The sequence below is a fragment of the Electrona antarctica genome, assembly GCF_951216825.1.
Source record: "Electrona antarctica genome assembly, chromosome: 20".
NCBI classification, from domain to species: Eukaryota; Metazoa; Chordata; class Actinopteri; order Myctophiformes; family Myctophidae; genus Electrona; species Electrona antarctica.
Genome location: NC_136801.1, coordinates 40,197,384 through 40,217,647, shown reverse-complemented (window position 1 = coordinate 40,217,647; position 20,264 = coordinate 40,197,384). Strand labels below are relative to the sequence as shown.

Sequence of the window (20,264 nt, the reverse complement as noted above, 5' to 3'; positions counted from 1 at the left end):
ACCAGAGCGAGCCACATCACTTCCTTGTTTTGCTGCAAGTAGGCTATGTGACGGGAGAATAGCGCTTGATGTCTTTACGGGGCCGCCTGGAGCCACACATTCACAGTCATATGAGCCGGGCGGCGCTTAGACGCCCGCACGGCATGGGTTTGCAAGGCAATCAAGCGCTCCCCTTCCCCAGTAAAGCTACAGAGATACGGAATCAGCTGCGAATAATATAAAGTGATTGAAGGTGTGGGTTATCGGTGACATTTACACCGGTCACGTGACGGTAACCAGCCAATCAGAATCAAGTATTGGGACTACCCGTTTTAGAATGGGACGTTGTGATACTGCTGGAGTGGGGTAATTCTTCAATAATGTTTTATCCCACGATTTTGTAACCCATTTTTCACCCCTGTGTCAATTAGCTAATGTGGAGTGGAATAATTGAAATATCTACAGTGGCCTGGGCCGTGGCTCAGCGGTCCAGGCACCTTGGCTGGTAATCCAGTCTGGCAGTGTGCCGCGGGTTCGACTCCCAATCCCGACGGCCTTTCCTGCATGTCATCCCCCCATCTCTCTCCCCATTTCATGTCAGCCTATACTGTCTGTCCCTCTATAAAAATATAAAATAAAGGCAGGAGCCACAAAAAAAAACTTTTTTAAATGGAAAAAAAGGAATAGCTACAGTGGCTTAGCCTTGACAAGGAAGAATGTAGCCCTCCCACATACTGTAGGCACGCACACACACACACACACACACACACACGCACGCACACATTCAACATCTTTATATGCATTCACATTATTTTAACAAGAGTGCTTCAGGATACAGATCACGGGTAGAGAAAGCATCGCCTTCTCCATATCACCACATCAGGCACAATGCTCTGCACCTTTCAGCGAATCAGGCACAATTTCATGGAGACAAAAGCCACACTTTTTCGTAAGGCCATGACACATGAGTTGGAGTAAACATGATATGACTGATTGCAATCCTTTCAAGAGACCTATCAGGTCTAATACATCTCCACAATAGAGCGTCGCAGTCGTGTCCCCGACAAGTGGCCTGGAACAAAATTTCCCATTAAACTTTCGTTTCAAAATGTATTCATTTAAAGACCTTGATCAGACAAAGCCAACTTGGATGGTGTGTAGCGCTGCCATTATGGTTAAAAAATGGATTTATTTTAATATGGCATTTAACGCATTGATTGCGGGAATCGGTTTTCTACGTGGTTCGAATCCCAACGGCTATCTACGTTTAGCGCATGTTTTTATTGATTACTTTCAATCGCTTTTGTACACACCCGGACAATAGATTCATCCCACAACACTCCGGTCACTACAACACTCCGGTCACCACAACACTCCAGTCACAGGACTGGAGGGGCGCATTGTGTAGAATAGTCTCTATATCACACAATAGCGGCGCCCATGCGAGCGTATACTCCAGTCAACACACTGCATAACATTCGATCGGCTTTTCTCCGGCTTCCAGTCTCCACCTCTCCTCCTGTTTCTCCCTCCTCCCTTCCTGTTTGTTTCAGGGGAGGCTCTCCCTGTGCTCTCTTGTGTGTCGTGTATACAGTGTCTAACATGTTCCGACAAGTTTCCTGCTCCATGATGGACACAGACCCGCCTGGCGTCTGCTACAATCCGTCAACATCATCATCATCATCATAAAAAAACAAAACAGTAGTAACGTAGCCCCGATATGTTCTCTCAGTCCCTATGCTCATTCTTTAGCTCATACAAAAGCCAATTACCGACGAAGGGTAGATGGGATCAATGTGTACTTTTTCCTCGTAAAAGTAGACATTCAGGTAACTTTGGTCACCATTGAGAACATGGGAAATATACCTGTGAGAAACGAGCACAAGCGATTGTAATGCACTTGACCACATGATGTAAAGTTGTTCATTATGCTTGTACACAATGACCAAAATAAAAACATAATTTAAAAAAAAAAAGTAGACATAAGGCTTTCATTCGGTGTATACCGGTAGTATGTATAGGATATTTTTTGTGTTCATTTTTATAACTGCCTGTCAACGTCTGACATAAAATGGTCCTTAACTCGGCTTTCTGTTCAAGAAGAGCACGTTACTACAAAAGCAGGTGTTACATAAGGTAAAAATCTCCAGAATGAAAGATGGTAAAATCATTTTTTTAAATTGGAGTGGACAAATTAAGCTTTCTTTTGAGGTATGCTGTGTTCTTCTCGCTATAAGAGAGCATTTGCTGTCGGTCTTGGAAAAGGTTGGTCGTCCAATGCTATCAGCGTAGCGTCAGAGGTAATCAGGCGGCGGTAATCGCTCGCACGCGTTGTGTTAAAAGTGTATGTCTAATGGTCCTTAACACTTTGCACCGGCATAGATCGATCATGTAAACCAAGGCTGTCTCGGCTCCGTCTAGCTTGCTCGGATAATCCACTTCCGGTCGACTGAAAATGTGGCTTTTCAAAATAAGAGCTCGACTGCAAAAAATGCTGGCATGAATTAGGTTCTAATTTTTTAATAAATGATAGCGCTAAATGGGTTAACACAGAGTACGCCAAACCCGGCGAAACCGTAGGGTTAAATTAGTACCCTAGCCTGCCAAACCCGGAACCTCCGTTTCCCCACCCTGGGCAAGACCTACGCTGAAAAGACTATCATCGGAAGTTGCGGTATCGCCCAAGGAAATTACGTTGATGCTTTACAAATCAGTTTACATTCTCCGCAAATGAAACAAGTGTTGTGATTGGTCGGGAAAATATTGTATCCGGGGGAAATACAGCTGACGGATGTTCCGGAGGATACATCCGCCGATAGCTTCTCTGCCTTACGTTGTGACCAGGCTTTTCTTTTCGCACATAAGTAAGCCTGGGACCGAGGCTACCGTTTCCCAGGGTTTATATTCTTTAATCCATGTTTTTATCTGATCGAATCATCAGAAACCGTTCGTTAGCATAACACTCAAAGTGGGATAGTGGCCGCAGCCATTTTGAAGATGCGCGCGCATCCACTTGCATTGTATAGGCTGCATTCAAAGCCCTCTATCTCAGAAACGACATTGAGGGGCCGTTTCTGGGGAAGACAGGTCCCTCTGTAGCAGGCGCTGTGATACTCGCGGTCGGGATTTTCCACCACCGACCGAGACAACAACAACCGGTCAAGACACCACACACATACTTTTGTCATTGTAACATGCGATTACGGATATTTGGCTCTTCAAAGTAAGTGTTACGCGCGATAAAACCTTGGCAATACGCTATCGAGGGATTAATTAATGCTGGTGGTGATAGCATATCTCAGTGTTCTCCTCCGTCTGCGTGTAAAGATGTGGACGAGTTCAGAATGGATCAAAAGAAGGTCCTGATGAATGAATGAGTCATTACTCTTGAAATAGAAGCAATCCATTGGACCACCACACGACATGACATGATGAGAAAAATGTGTGAACAGACTGGATGATAAGATTTCTTTTTTTTTCTTTTTTTCTGTCATACATCAAACGTACATAGCACTCCCAGAAGCCTTCTATGATGCAAGTTGGAAATGCATGCCCCAGCCAGTGTCCGGTGTTAGACTTATTACTTTCACATTTTGAGTAGCCTAATAATATTACATTTAGCCTATATATTCCAAAAGTAACTATAGTTACTATTTTCATGAGTTACAGGGTGTTTTTTATATATTTTATTTACCCAGGTTTACTGAGCACTAGTAGGTGAGTGATGACAATCACTTCCCGACCCAGATTTTTTCCTGCCCGTCCGGGGAATTGAACCGGCAACCATTCGGCAACAAGGGGGCTCCTCTAACCCTTAGGCCATCGCTGCCCCAAAATGGATTATGGTAGACTTGGTTGGGATGGAGTTGCTTTGCACGCTGCTGATCCAGTCTGGATCTAGATTCTGGAGCGGATGCAGAAACGATGCATTATCAGACGTAAAGGGCAGGCCTAAAAGTTTAAGGCCTGCCCTTTACAAACTGGGTAGTGTGCCACTGTCTGGGACAAAAAAGGTGCAATTACTGGAGGCGAGAGAAAAAAAAGAAAGTAATGTAATAAATAACAAGAAGTTACTTTTGACAGGGAGTAATAATATGTAGGGTGCGTTCGGAAAGTATAGCGCAATGAGCGCACTGTGCAATGCAAACTAATAGGCGACTAAGGCGAGTGCGCTCCGGTGCGCCCGTAAAGTAACGTCCGGTTCACGACCTGGGATAACTTTTGCCTCAAGCAAAAGCGCTCAGAATGAAAAGTATATCAGCAGGGGAAAAATAATTAATTAATTACAAAAACAAAAAAACAAAACAAAAAAGCTGTAAGTGTTATATGTATATCACAATCCATGTATGCCTCACCATATACGTCATTACAGGATGCTTTATAATGTGATTACTGTTATAAATAATTATGAATATATGAGTTCTGGTCTAACCAGATTTTAATGCATTCATTTGTCAGAAATGTTTTTCCGTGAAAAATCATATTGTGAGTTCAGTGATTGCCTACTAGCAACTTACCAATATTTTCACGACTATTATACTATTCGATTGTGACACAACAGAGCCCATATTGTTGCCTTTCCTTCGTTCATATCTTGATGAAGCCATGCACTGGGTTCGTTGCTATGGAAGCAACATGAACATACCATACCCATCAGCACTAATGAGCTGACATTTGCAAGACAAGTGCAGCACTTCTCACAGACCCACAGAAATGTTCTTTCCGTGTCCCCTATAGGGTAGGTACACTCACAAAGAAACAGTAACGACGGGGCTCCACTGGACGCGTGTGACGCAGGTCAAAAAACGAACCGGGTCACCGGACGCAGCGCAACGCAACGCATCGTAGGCAGTGGAGCCACCCTTCATTGATTAAAAAGGGAACATTCCCTGACGGTGACGGAGACGCAACGCTGACGCGTCCAGTGGACTCCTCATGCATTGAAGGAATTCAGCATGAGCTCAATTTGGGGTTCTCCCCAGGTTGGCAAAGGCGGAGTAAGTTAACACCCAGGATTACAGCTTAGGCAATTGGCACCGGGTGAAAAATGGGTTACAAAATCATGGGGAAGAAAGAAAGAAAGAAAGAAAGAAAGAAAGAAAGAAAGAAAGAAAGAAAGAAAGCATTTTTATTTAAGTACAGTACATGTACTTTCCACCACGGTTTAAGACCGACTGACCACATAATTACGGCCAAGTTATAGTGTACAACAGCAACAGTGTGTGCTATAGGTGAGAAAGGAGACATCAACCTTTGAAACAAACAGTGACAGCAAAGCGCAGGATGTGGACATGATATCCCAGCAGGCATCACACCTGACACGGCCTGGACTATTTTGCATTCTAATGGCAGTGGCAGCAGATAGAGAACACTGTTGACTGTGCGCTCATTGCTTCCGATGAGAGGAGGAAGGTGGGCGGGCAGGCAGACCATGCAGCTATAGACTGACTGATTATGTGGTTCCGTGCTATGCCAGATATGACAGTACCTTTGGCTAAACCTGTCTGTGGGTGATATGAATCCACTCCCAACATGGCCCAGTACCTTAAAGAAGATGATCCAAGGCACTCTGTTCCAGTGAGGTGAAAAAAAGCCTTTTTATTTAAGAGTTAAGGCATGGCAAAGAACATTACAAAAAGAAGGACCAGCGAGTTTGGGCACTCACCCTTCGTCAGGGTCCCATAGTTATGACATGTAGCAGGACTTCATTATAGTGACCATCATGATTGAAAACACTTGACAGCAATCAGTGTCACTGTCAGTCTAATACATGTCAGCACAAAAAATGTTAGAACATCAATGTCCGCACATTATACATCATAACAGTTAAAGGGGCATTCCACTCATTTTCAACATTTTACCATGTCATTAACATACCTTAGAGCTGTTGTGTGGAAATAATAAAAAGTCCCCCCATGCTGTGTTTCCTAGAACTGGAGGTCTGAAAAAAATCATTAACATGGTGAAACACATCTTGATGATGTCATCAAGATGTGTTTCACCATGTTAATGCTTTTTTTCATACTTTTCATACTAGGAAACACAGCATGGGGGGACTTTTGTATTATTTCCACACAACAGCTCTAAGGTATGTTAATGACATGGTACAATGTTGAAAATGAGTGGAATGCCCCTTTAAGTCCATATGGTTTCAGATACATGGGTATATAAACGACTGGGAGGTTTTGTACGAGAATACAATAAATAAATAATAAATAAAAAGACAGAATCCCCAAAACAAATACCAAAAAAAGGTTGTGAACAGTGTGTGAGGAGGAGGAAACCTTTAGAGAAAAGGGGGAAAATCGATTTCGTCATTAACGTTATGGCCCAGTACCTTTTGCCTTCCACTCTGCAGTTCCGTGGACCTCTAATATGGACCCCCAACCAGTGTTGATTTTGTCGACTAAAACTAAGACGAACATTTTTCGTCGACTATACCTTTTTCCACTGACAAAAACTATATGGAAACTAAATAATGATGACAGAAACTATGACTAAATATACTGACAATTTCGTCAACAAATACAAAACTAGACTAAAATGTTAGGAAGGGACTAGTGGTCAAGAGATCCAGTAGAAGTCATTTTACAATTAGTTGCATGCTGAAAATAGAAGATCTACAAGCACACAACGTAGATCGGCTATTTTCAGCAATGTAAAAACAGTCATTACGACGACATCAAGGCCCGCCAAAATACATTTTGTTCGACTAAAATCTTATGATATTTAGTTGACTAAAATGTGACTAAAACTAAATGAAACTATTCAAGAGACTATGACTAAAACTAAAATCTAAATTTGCTGCCAAAAACAACACTGCCCCCAATTGACTGATTGAGTGTGACCGTGGACCAGGCCTCTCCACGGAGCCCATCAAAATAGCCGATCTACAAGCTCACAATGCGTCGCAACGCAACGTATTGAGAGCTTGTAGATCGGCTATTTGGACCGCTATCATAGTATTACACCACTACACTATATCCTAATATTCTTATACATATTATTATCTGACAACATTGCTACACCATACTATATTCTTACACTATTACATTCATTATTATTGTTATTGCTACTACTTGTATGTGCCTGTATCTCTTTCCCTGTCTATTTTTCTTATATTTCTTTCTAGCTATCCCCCCCCCTCTCCCCCGACACGGTCGAGGCAGATGGCCGCCCACCGTAGAGTCGGGTTCTGCGTGACGTTTCTTCCTAAGGGGGAGTTGTTCGTTGCCACTGTCGCAATATTGCTTGCTCTGGGTGGATCTTTGTCGGTTTTCTGCTCTATATTTAAAGTGTGAATTGAATTGAATTGAATTGAATTGAATTGAATTGAATTGAATTGAATTGAATTGAATTGAATTGAATTGAATACCCCATGGAACCTTGAATTAATGGAGATTTTGGTTAAGTTTTTGTCACATTCCTAAGCCAATCATTTGATGACCGGCAGCATGGACGTATCTCTGGCGTACAACATACGGGGGCCGATTGTTCAGCGGCAACGCTTTTTCAGCGGCTTCGCTGAAATTTGGTCCGGTTTTAGAGCGTTTTTTTAAGGAACACTGGTGGTACTGTAACTGAGAAGAATCTGGGTTCAAAGAATGGGTGACAACAACGTCAATAAGCCCATCCATGGCATGGTCTTGAGAAGAACATACTGGAAAATACAGCTCAGCTGTGGGTGCCACATCCTATACTACAAGTACAAATGTACCTATCGATGTCAGTGAGGAACAGACCACCAGAACTGGACTGTATATGTGTACTAGGTCCGACCATGATGTGTGCAACTGTGCACTACTAGAAGAAGAAACCCAAGCATTATTTTTTCGCTGGCATTATTGCTCTCCTCTCCCTCTATTTTCCACCACAACAAACACATAACACACGGTGAGGGTGGGGTAGGTGGGGGCGGAGTGGTGGGCCGGCTGTTCTCATAGAGTTTAAGCCGCTTGCAGACTGCAGAGCGACTTCAGCAAGCCGGCTCCACTGGGGAGGCCGCATGGTCCTAGTGTATTTTTTACGCTCAGAGGACTGCAGGGGCTGCAGGCTTTTCCCACACTTTTTCCTCTCGTGGCCCATAATGTCTGCGGCCCATATAAGGTCACGGGGCCCCTGTGACCCCCCCTCCCCCCTGTCTACTACGTCCCTGACCGGCAGAGTCTCCGGCGGTAGAGTCTCCATTGAGTTTCCCACCAGTATTGGCTCAGGAATCTGACAAAAACAAGGCTTCATGGGTTGTGTGATACAAAGAAGAATCAATGCTGAGGTGTAAAGCTGCACTTTAACGATACACCTCTGGCCTGACACTCAGTCTGAATTTTTATTTAGTTTCACGTCATTATTCAGACTGAAAGCCCTCCCCACGACAGCAGTTTCTGGGATGGGCGTTGTCAAAGCGGCAGTCTTCGGCGTTTGGTTCATACTAGAGATGTCCAGATACTGTATCGGTATCAGGAAAAGTATCGGTATTGGCCCTTTTTGATCATATCGGTTCACATCGGTATCGGCGAATATGCCAGTCTAACCACCGATCATCAGACACAGGGGTAAGGCGTTGACACTATGGCAGGTAAATGAAATGTTGGGGCATGTGGAGTTTCCTTTCGAGTTGCCCAAACTGCAAGTAAATGGTAAATGGTGCATTTTATATAGCGCCTTTATCCAAGGCGCTTTACAGAGATTGTGCATTACATTCACCCATTCACACACACATTCATACACTGATGGGAGTGGAAACCATGCAAGGCACCAACTAGCACATCAGGAGCAATTAGGGGTTCAGAGGCTTGCTCAAGGACACTTCGACAGTAACTCTGGGGGAGCCCGGGTTCGAACTGGCAACCTTGCGGTTACCATCCAGCCACTCTACCCCTGAGCCACCGCCGCCCCAAGTGCACATTTGACTGAGGAGTCTGCTATAAACACAACATGAGATATATAGCTAGATAGCTATAGACACGACACGAGATCACAACACTGGTATCGGTATTTCGGTATCGGCTAACACAGAAACTGTGGTATCGGGATCGCATCAGAAAAAGTCTATCGGGACATCCCTAGTTCATACCAACCAATCAGAATAGTAGGAATGCAGATGCCGTTGTTGTCAGTCATGTGGCTATATGGCTAACCCGGTTGCTAACCAAACAAACACAGCCAACGAGCGCTACTAACATGTAAACAAAAGCGGTAAAATATGTCTGATGATGTTTATAACAATTATATCTATTTATCATAGGTCGATTTAATAGCCAGATGTATAGGGCCGCGAGTCACCGCAGTGAGGGCAGCCATGTTTATTGTTTGACACTGCCGAGTGACGCCAGGGCTCAGCTGCTGCGAACAGATTTTTGATCGAGACTGACGCCGCCGTATAGGCAAGAGTCACCAGACCTGAAGGAGATATGCTTTTAATGGTAGCGATCCAGGGCTGGAGCTAGGCTAGTACACCTCAGCTGTGGCTGCACCCCTCTGTGGATTCGTCTATCACAGGTGCCAACATTGTCACAGGAGGGTGGTCACTGGCACACTGACTGATGAGTGTGAGTGTTCTTTTTTCCTTTTAAAATTAAATTATATTCAAAAAAGGTTTAGTCGGTTATATACAAATGTCCTGCACATAATTCTACATGCATTGAAACTGATGACTCTGGATTACTGGTCCTGATCCTGCTCTCTAAACTACCTCCCCCTGGCCAGCTGGGGCGCCTGATGGAGGGGAAAGGAACTGGTTGGAATAACATGTTCCTTCCACCCGCTACGTCCGGCCGGGGAAACTCCCTCCTGTCAGGTGAAAAGAAGCAGCTTGGACTCCTCAGGCATAGAAGGAAGCAAGAGGTCAGTCCGCTGCCCCCCCCCCCCCCCGCAGGTTGGCAGAGGAAGTGTAGCGCCCAGGATTACATTAGACAATTGACACTGGGTAAAAAAATGGGTTGCAAAATCATGGGTTAAAACAAAAAAGAAACTGATAACTCTGACTGGGGAGGGTGTCTGGGACATACTATTATTACTATTATTATGAGTTATTATGAGTCTAATGATCATTACAGCCAGGTGTGAAAGAAAATATTTCTAAAGAAGAAACAAAATAAAGGTTATTGCATAGCCTATATGTGGACAATCAAAATCAGTTAGAAATATTACATTCTGATGAATTAAAATAGGCTACATTTTGACATGGCACACTGACTATCGAGAACATGAAAACATGGCACTTGATGTCAAAAAGGTTGCCGACCCCTGGTCTACCTCTACAACTGGTGGAACAGATTCGTTGGCATCAACCTACATGACAAACAAGTACTCAGACACAGGCACAGAGGTACGTGTACAAGCCGGCTCTAGCTTGCTATAGCTCTTGTCTTCCTATTTTGTTTCAGCTGTATCATGACAGTCTATAAGGCCGGCCTGAAAAAATATCTCCTTCTGTGCATCTGTGCACAGCCTTGTTTATGAATTCAGAGGGGGACAACCCACAGCATGTTGCCTTCAGGAGGACACTGAGAAACGCGGGGGAGGGAGATGAGCATTGGTGGAAAGTTACCGAGTAACACTCCCCCGACACAGCTGAAGTGCCCGTGAGCAATTAGATAGCAGATGCATCACTTGATACGTCTTTTTTGCAAAAACAATCTTGGGATGAAAATACCCATTTATAATGCCTTGGATGATCTGATGGAGAGTGCACCATGTTGGGATAAAGTAGACCTTTTAAGCAGTTACCATTACGTATAAGAGTGTGCACCCTAGCTGTGCTCAAGCAAGGTCACAGAGAGACAGAAAGATTTCTATATAGTGTCTGAAAAAGTAGAGACAATCTGAATCCCCCCCCACCGCCCCCCCCCCCCCCCCCCCCCCCTTTTCCCCTCACTGTATATGTTTCTTTTCCCTTTTTACCTCCATTATGATGAATTCCTGTACTGTTCTTTGTCTATATAGAAGTGTCTATTTGTACGTCTCTTAATGTTTTGATGAATTGAACATGGTGGACCCTGTTGTAAACAAGTGTAATGCTTAATTGGGTCGTCCACTCACAGTTAACAGCCTTTGTATTGAGTTTGTGCTTGAAATGTACTGTAATTCTGCAAACTGTTAATACAATTTTCAATCAATCAATCAAAGAATTCTCCAGGACAGACGAGCCCTCTGGCCTGCGCTTCAAGGGGCCCCCCGACCAACGGACTGATATGATCGAATTTGATTTGTGATGTAACAGGTCGTATTTGCTTTCATCTATGTCTTTGCTGTTCATATGCATAAACATGACCATTCATTTTGGGATAAGTATCCCGGGCAATCATTAAAATATGCCAGATCTTATGACTCCATGGGCCCTATTATGCGTGTCTTAAGTACCAGGTCTTATGACTTAACTTAAGACCTGGAGGCGTGGTCAATGCTGTTTGGCCACTCAGAATAGCCAAATGGCATTGATCACGCCTCCAGGTCTTAAGTTAAGTAATTAGACCTGGTACTTAAGACATGCATAATAGGGCCCCATGACTTATGTTTACAGCCTGTTTATTGGACTGATAACTCTCGCACGATAACGACGCATCAACCACCACTAGCTGATTGGAAACTAAATCGCTGCAGGCAGAATGCGGAATTCAACCTCATGTATATGGGGTTTTTGGTAAATATGTACAAAAAAGACTTTGCCCTAAGGTATGTCACAAGGAAAACCTGAGAGAATATTGTTTTCTATCAAGACACTTGGACTTAGACTCGGTATGCGACTCAAACGGTACTGAATCGGCATAAGTGGGCATCGCGGACAGCTCAGCGCGGCCACTCGCTTAGCTTGTCTAATGCCTCGCTCAGGGGTGCCTCACAGGGCTAAAGTCTGCTTCTGGTGGCACACACCCACACATACACACGTGCACACGCAAAGTTTGATCTAGCCGGCGTCTAGCCTACTGACTGACTGTATATATTGTGCCCAAATAGTGGTGAGTTCTGTAGTATGAACTCGAAATGTAATGTGAACCTAGCCTACTACAGTAGTAGCCTAATGTTGGTAGGTTCAGGAGGAGGCACAAAAGCATGTGCTTTTGGATCCCATCCCCCAGACACCGTAGTTTCCATCCCATAGTCCCAGAGAGACGAGAGCCATTATGTAATCCAGACTGTGTTGCTCCAATTGGATGGGGTTTTGTTTTATGTCCGGCAGATCAAATTAAAGGCTAGCGTGCCCAAAATGTTTTTTTGCCCCTGTCCGTCCATTACTGTCTGTCCGTCACATTGTCCAGTTATAGCGCCACCAGGAGGCAGATTTTCGCAAAACATAATTTTATATATTGGCTCTTGAGTGGGTGCCCTTGAAACAATCACTTGAGACACACGCACGCACGCACGCACGCACGCACGCACTGTCGCCTCAAGGTTTCGTCTAATAGCTACAGTAAACATACAACAACAACAGACTATACGTATACATTATCACAGGATACAGATTATTACCTTTAGGAGCACACCATCACTCTCTGCATTGCTTGACATGGCAATCCACCCTAAAATGACATACAATTTTGCGGGACCTCGCACGCGTAAATACACTTGCGTTGTCGCCCCTAAACTCCAAAAGAACGCAGTTCTCATTGAAAATGAATTACTAGGCGCGTTAATTGCTGCCCATCTGAAAATATTCAGTTATTCTGAGGTTTTACATCTATTAAAGTGATTTATGAAGCAGAAAATGTGCCCACGGCCTACTGTCAGTGGTGGAAAAACTGCTCACATTTTTTACTTTACTTGAGTATTTCTATATAGCTGTATTGGTACTTTTACTTTGTACTTAAGTAAAAATACCTCAGAATTGTACTCAAGTACAGTAACGTAAATGTACTTTACACCACCACGGCACCACCTACTGTTCGTTGTCAACATAGTTGTTCTAGCACTTACTTATTTTTGTCTTGATTGCATAATTAAATTCTCATTTATGTCTCTTGCTTCTAGTTTTGTTTAGAGAATCACATTCACAAATCAAACCTCAGCCGCCTCACTTCACTGCGTGAGGTGAAATGTGGCTTAATATAATGTGGACGTTCATGCAGCACACAGCCAATTAGCCTGTGGTATGAAGTATGGACCACTATAGAGCGTCGCAGTCCCGCCCCCTCGAGAGACCCGGAAAATAAATCCCCGTTCATTTTCCTCATAGACTTTTCAGAAAGTATTTATTTAAAGATGTTTACGCCGCGGACAAAGCCAACTCTTGTCGTGACAAATCATGACAACAAACAAAAATCTTCGGGCCAAACAAAGAATTAGAAAGTAGAAAAAAACGGCAGGTTACAACACTTTTTTTTGTTGTTTTTCTTCTTTGTAATTATTTGTTTGGTCCAAAATATTGTGTGTGTTGTCATGATTTGTCACAAGAGTTGGCTTCGTACGACGCTTAAAAGGTCTTTAAATAAATATGTTTTGAAATGTCTATGGGAAAAATGCATTGGGATTCATTTCCTGGGCCTGGCGTCGTCATGAAAGGGGGCGGGACTGCGACGCTCTGTTACACGGCTTGGTTGAATGCTTGATTTCTGATTGGTCAATCACTGAATTCAGCGGTGTGTTATTTCTGGATAATGGCCGATGGACTCAATAGCAGACCGCTGTCTAACACTTTAAGGGCTTTAAATTAATATATCCAAACTACCTAGGCTGCCAGGTAGTTTGCCACCATCGTCCAGTCAAAACCACCGTTCACTTGCATTGAACTCATTTTCCCAGAAGCCCTTGCAACCCAGAGCACGGGTCGATTTCCGGTTTCGTCATCATAACGCGACGGCCTCGTCACCATGTCGGCGACAAAGCCACTATTTATTTTTAATTATAAAAAAACAGCGAATTGAACACATAAAACAAATAGCGGGTTTAGCGTATTAAGCAGCATCAAAACATGGATTAAATAGCATGGAACACGTATTATGCAGCTAAACTCTAATCAAAGACTCAGAACATATCAATCTGTGCTGCTTGATTATTTGTGCCATGTAAACTAACCCAATGTTAAACATTGAGGCAAAGCCGGCAAATATTATCCCTTGCATATTTCTTGAAAGTTTACGCGGTTCACAAGTCTTACATCCCACTACGCGAGAATGATAATACAGTCATGCAACGCACAACTTTGTAGTTTTCCCTTTGTGTCAGAGCCACGGAATGTTTGCAGAAATAAGTCAATATAGGCTCTATGCACACAGAATAACTCTTCCGACTTCCTTCACAGGTGTTACCGATGATACTAATTAAGGCTCTGTTCCATTTACTGTACAGTACAGTGGTTCTCAAACCTTTTAATTTCTAGGACCCCCATAACTCAGAGTTACAGACCCATACGGGGCCATTTGAAACCCACTCAAGGACACTTTGAGGCCCACTCGTGTAGCAGAGTGACACCGTGAGCCAACAGCACACACAATAGCAGCTCCCTGACTCTGTTTGACCTTAATTAGTATCATCGGTAACACCTGTGAAGGAAGTAGGGAAGGGGCCCAATAAGTTATTTCCAAAATGGCGTGTGTGCATAGACAATTTACAATTTACAATTTACAATTTACAATTTAGGCATTTAGCAGATGGTCTTAATCCAGAGCGATTTACATTAAGCAAGAACAAAAAAGCATGGGAATACATCACATAAAAAAGCTTTTATCATGAAACATGCGTAAGCTAAGAACGTAACAGTGGAATATCTATATAATGAAACTATACATAAACTATACATATATACTATACTATGCTATACATATGTACTATGACTACATACAATGCAATTATAGTGCTGTCTACATAACATGCTAAAAGTCTGTATCAAATGCTATAAGTCTACAGAAATGCTATCTAAGTAAGTGCTATGGGCCATGATGGAGTCTGAAAAGGTGGGTTTTCAGACTACGGCGGACGGCATAGAGCCTATATTCATCAGATCCATGGTTTGGGGGCAACGCTGTGTTTTGGAGTTCCACTTCTCATCGACACTGTGGCAGCCGAAGCCTCACCATCAAGCAAGAGCTTATCCCCCCCAACACCACAACATCAATGGGGAAGCTGGTATCTATTTCCATCCGGTTAAGGGAGCTCATTAAGCATGATCTGGCTCACTGTGTGTGGATAGCTGTCCTCTGATGTGCAGGCCATGTCCTCCAGCATACAGTTCTGGAGGAAAATGACAGTCCTGCACTGCTGCTGCTGCTGTCATCATCATCAAGAGAGAGAGAGGAGAGCGAGAGAGGGGGCTGCGTCTGGGTAATGCCTCCCTGTTGAGACGAGACCAGCTCCAAACAGTCGGACAGTAACTTAATTAGTGTCTTTTTTTAACCCATTCAATCCGGGAAAGCATCTGTGTCACGTTGGATTTTATTATATATATAAATTGTGAAAATGTGTGCAAATCTTTAAATATATATATAGATTTTTAAAGCAAACATTTTTAACTCAAATCTTTGCTTCTGGGGGTCCTTGGTTATTCTTTATTTACCCAGGGAAGTAGCTGAGCACAGGTGCTCATTTTCAGCAACGCCCTGCACATAGAAACACACACACATTAAAACCTGGGAGCTGACCAGTACAACCACAGTCTTATAGTGTTGGCCACTAAGCAGCTCCAGGGGGAGCAGTTGGGGGTTCAGTGCCTTGCTCAAGGGCACTTCAGCGGTGTTGGGTGAGTGATGCCAATCACTTCCCCACCCAGACTTTTCCTGCCCATCCGGGGAATCGAACCGGCAACCTTTCGGCAACAAGGGCGATCCTCTAACCCTTAGGCCACCGCTGCGCCTTGGGAAGTAGGCCTACCACTGACAGAAACATACTTTTCCCCCAGAAAACTGTTAGGATTTAGAGGACATTGCGAAGAATCGGCCTCAGGACTTAATGGGTTAATTAGTGACTTTGTTAACTATAGTCTATACTCTAGGGCAATTACCATTCTGTCCTGCAGCTGTGAGTGTTTTTTCTATCTGTCTTTATTCTTCCATCTGTCAAAGGGGTTTTATTCCGCACTTGTTAACATAATTCTTGGAAGATTTGTCCAATTATTTGGCCATCATTTATGTCTCCCTAGAGCGCTCGGTCAGAGCTACCATGCCAGGCTGACGGCTCGTAATTGCCCGTGATTCATCCATTTGTGAGGACAAATGACATGGGGTGTGTGAGACGAGGTCATGTGCTCCATCAGATGTGAGGACATGCATTATGTCCTGTGAGGGATGGATTCAGCTCCCCCCTTTTGATTTGGGGAGGCCTCGTATGCACACATGTCGGACGAACATGCTCCGTCCAACAAGTGTTTGGTCAGACCACGTGACTTCCATTGGAAAAGCATTGAGGCGGCCATGAAACACGGACGGAACAGAGCATGTTCGTCCGACATGTATGTGTACGAGGCCTGAGACACAGGCCTCATTCACACGTATCAAACTAATGTATTGTGTTTGATTGCTGATTGCTGCCTCATCAAACACAACTCTTTGGTCAAACCATGCGACTCCCATTGGAATTGCATTGTGGCAGCCATTAATCACAGACAGAGCACTGGACATCCGTTTGATACGTGTGTATGAGGCCTCAAACACAGCTTTCTTCTCCTTCATTTTTCTTTTCATTCAGGCATAATTTATATTCATGTCCACCAGGCCGAGAGGCAGATATGTCTGTCTGTCTGTCTGTCTGTCTGTATGTCTGTCTGTCTTCCTTTGCACATATTTAAGAGATGGCAGTGCTTTCCGTGTGCATTATGTGCTTGTTGTGTGTTCATTTATGTCGGTGCTGCTGGATTGCGTTTGTTAAGTTTGATTAATTGTGCCGGTGTGTGACTGTGTGTGCTTGCATCTGTTTGTGTGTGTGTGTGACTAGTGTGTAACTGTAAAGCAGCGATAAGGAACACAGAAAAGGGTCTACTGTATAGCAGGAGAAGATTCATTTCAGTACTGTATCATGCAGGACTATGGCTGCTATACTGTATATGTTCAAAGCTGCATTACACCTCGATCACCACAACATTTGATAATCCCAGGCTCAAAGTATTAGTATTGAAAAAACAGGAAAGGGCGCACACCAGTGTTGGTGAGGTGCTGGCCTAAGGCAGTAAATAAGTAAAAATGAGAAAAAAGGCTGCACACACGTAGCCGCGATGCTGTATATTTATTCAGAATCCAACGTTTCGACCTAGGAGGTCTTTCCAGGGGGTGCACCCCCTTCTTCCCACTAGACTACACACAAGGACACGTGATAAACCTAACCTCAGTAAAACTATACCTAAACCTAACCCTAAACTCAAACCTAACCTCAGTAAAACTATGCCTGCCCCGGGAGCCAATCAGAAACACGCTAAGGTGGGTCCTGGATCCTGGAGCGCTGGTGGGATTACAAATCACGCCACAAGGACACCTATTATGCTCTTCGTCCATTACTTATACCAGTCTTAGCTTCTCATTGGTGAACAAATTGATGACTTCTATTCGCATGTGTGATCGTGTGCCTTCCACTTCCAATATCCCAGCAGAGAAGACAGACCTTCTCAACGTGTATTGTATTGTATATACAACATTCTTTGACGCCGCCCGCCAGTGCCCGCCACATATATCAAATGGATGGGAATTAGGTGCCACTTGTCAAGCCTCGGCTGTCTCCTCTCTAATCGGCATGATATTCAGCGGTTGTCATTTGAGGCTGGTGGGAGCAGGTGGGGTGGTCACTCAATCTGACAGCTATGTGCATTTTGGGTTACGGACGACCAGGCCCCTATCCCTGAGAGAGGGACCTGACGGTTTATTCACAATGCTGAGATTTAATTTAGCACCCCCATCCATCAGCGTCATGCTGTCTTATGTAACCTCTGCTGTTAACAGTATTGTCGTCTCAGGTTTTCCTAAAGGTCTGTGCATTGTCTAAAGCAGGGGTTTTCAACTGGGTTTTCAACGGTAAGGGGCACTCTTATCATCATACATCATACATCACATTCCGTGCTCAGCCAATGAAATCATCACAAATGTGGTTCCAGCCAATCACAATTGACCTATAGCTAAGCCCCTCCCTAAAGTGCTATGGTACAATCACAGCTAAGCATAACATGGGTTATACAAACCTCCACAGCCTGGGCCGTGGCTCAGTGGTCCAGGCACCTTGGCTGGTAATCCAGTCTGGCAGTGTGCCGCGGGTTCGACTCCCGATCCCGGCCGCCTTTACTGCATGTCACCCCCCCATCTCTCTCCCCACTTCCTGTCAGCCTACTATCTGTCCCTCCATAAAAAATATAAAATAAAGGCAAAAGCCACAAGAAAAAACATTTAAAAAGACAAACCTCTCCACCAATAGTTTTCCTATATGATAAAACATTGTTTTAAAAAATAAATGACACACATATTTTTCCAGTGCATATGGCAGGCCTTGTTGACGGATTTGGAAGAGATTTTGAAGGTCTGGTTCCAAAAATGAACCAGTATTTACTATTTAATGTGTAAAGTCCATGTTATTTACATTGGAATGAATGAGACCGGCTGGAAAGTGTCCAAGAGGGAGTGTCTAAGTGGGAGAGGGTGGGTCTTAGCTATAAGTGAATTGGTTTCTTCACTTTTCTGCCCTCACTTTTCATCACAATCAAATCATCGCTATGGGGTGATCAGCCAATCAAATCATTGCTATTATTCACACAAACGGACAAAGGCATAGGAGAGGCTAAAGCCTCATTTTTATTTGTATTATCTTTCCCACTTCACCGCATCACAGTCACACAAAGCTTGTAACTACTCTATTCACTCCTCTCAACGAGAGAGAGAGAGAGAGAGAGAGAGAGAGAGAGAGAGAGAGAGAGAGAGAGAGAGAGAGAGAGAGAGAGAGAGAGAGAGAGAGAGAGAGAGAGAGAGAGAGAGAGAGAGAGAGAGAGTACAAAAGGCCCTAATTGAAATGGACAATGAAGTCACGTCCAGTGCAGGTTTGATTATTAGCACAGGGTCACTGTGCCCTTGATGAGAGCTTTCATTCACAGCAGAACTAGGACAGGAGAGGAGAACATGCCAGCAACAGAGCTGAACATTTCTATCTTATGTAGTCTGTTTTACTGTGTTACCAGTCGACTACCTGTCAAATGTTTATGTTGTGTGCGTCACTGACCCAAAGTAAGTTACCAACATTACTGTTATTTGGTTCTGATTCATGTAAATTACAAGATAATGATTAGTATGATGTATTGGATTTCCCCATGTCAATGTGGCAACCATGTGTTAATATACAGAATATGGAGCTTCGCGCCAGTTCAGTCTCTATCCTTCTTTATATTCTATGCATAGACTAGACATTCTTTGCCATGGACCAATACAGCCGCCTCCAATTAAAAATTAACATGTGGAATTGAAGGCTGTTATAAAGCCTAAAACTTCTATCTCGAACCAAAAATAAATAGCAAATTCACTCATAGGACCGAAGTGATCAAGAGCGACATACTGTACATATACTGTTCCCTGTTACAACTCATACCTTACGAGTTTACAACACAACCTAACTGTAGGTTTACATCAGCATTCAATTCCAGAGCCAGAAACAGTTACATAACATGTTTCATTGCCACGCGGTCATTGGGTCCCAAAATGACAGTAATAGTTCACCAGCTGCGGATTCGACCGTTATCTCTGTATTGAATAGGCAAAATCATCCATTATCAGCACCTTCGAATAGGGCCAATATGGCCATACTGGCATACTCACCCTTGGCTGAACGTGTAATTTCCAACTCTATTGTCGGGGCATGGAAACTAGGGGCTACTAATATATACTATTCTCTGCCTATCAGGACGTAACTCGGACGGCGCTGAGTCGGGTCTGGTGGCCGTCGCAACGCTCGGCTAGGGCCTCGCTCGGCGGTGCCTCACGTGGCTCAAGGCCACCAGACATGGCGTGCCTCCGTCAGGACATCAGTGACATTATCACCTGTCACAATAGGTGATAATGACATACTGAAACAGTGAGCCATATTGGCCCTATTCGAAGGTGCTGATAACGGATGATTTTGCCTATTCAATACAGAGATACCGGTCGACCGGTGCTTGAATCACCCTAGTATACACACAGCATACAACACAAGCAGCAGTAGCAAAGAAGCAAAAAGTTCATACCTTGAGCCATCTTCTACTTGACTTGTGTAAGTGATGCGAGGGTCAAACTTTGGAACCCATGGATAGAGAGATAGAGCCTCACAGTGAGCCCTCCAGCGGCGTCTCCAGTCATCTCCATCCTCCATACATCTGGCTAGCTGGCCACTACTTTCCTCCCAGTATCAATCATTCA

General features: G+C 43.9%; 1 protein-coding gene across 1 annotated transcript in view; it reads left to right on the top strand.

Annotated features, from left to right (window-relative positions):
- LOC306913333 (V-set and transmembrane domain-containing protein 2A-like) overlaps window positions 1–1,668 on the top strand; it is a gene marked incomplete at both ends in the record, with an annotated part of 78,548 nt that extends 76,880 nt beyond the window's left edge. The window contains one exon of the mRNA XM_079489920.1: window positions 1,574–1,668. Within this exon, the coding sequence (XP_079346046.1) occupies window positions 1,574–1,668 (95 nt within the window). The remainder of the gene's footprint in view (window positions 1–1,573) is intronic.
- Window positions 1,669–20,264: the final 18,596 nt, after the last annotated feature.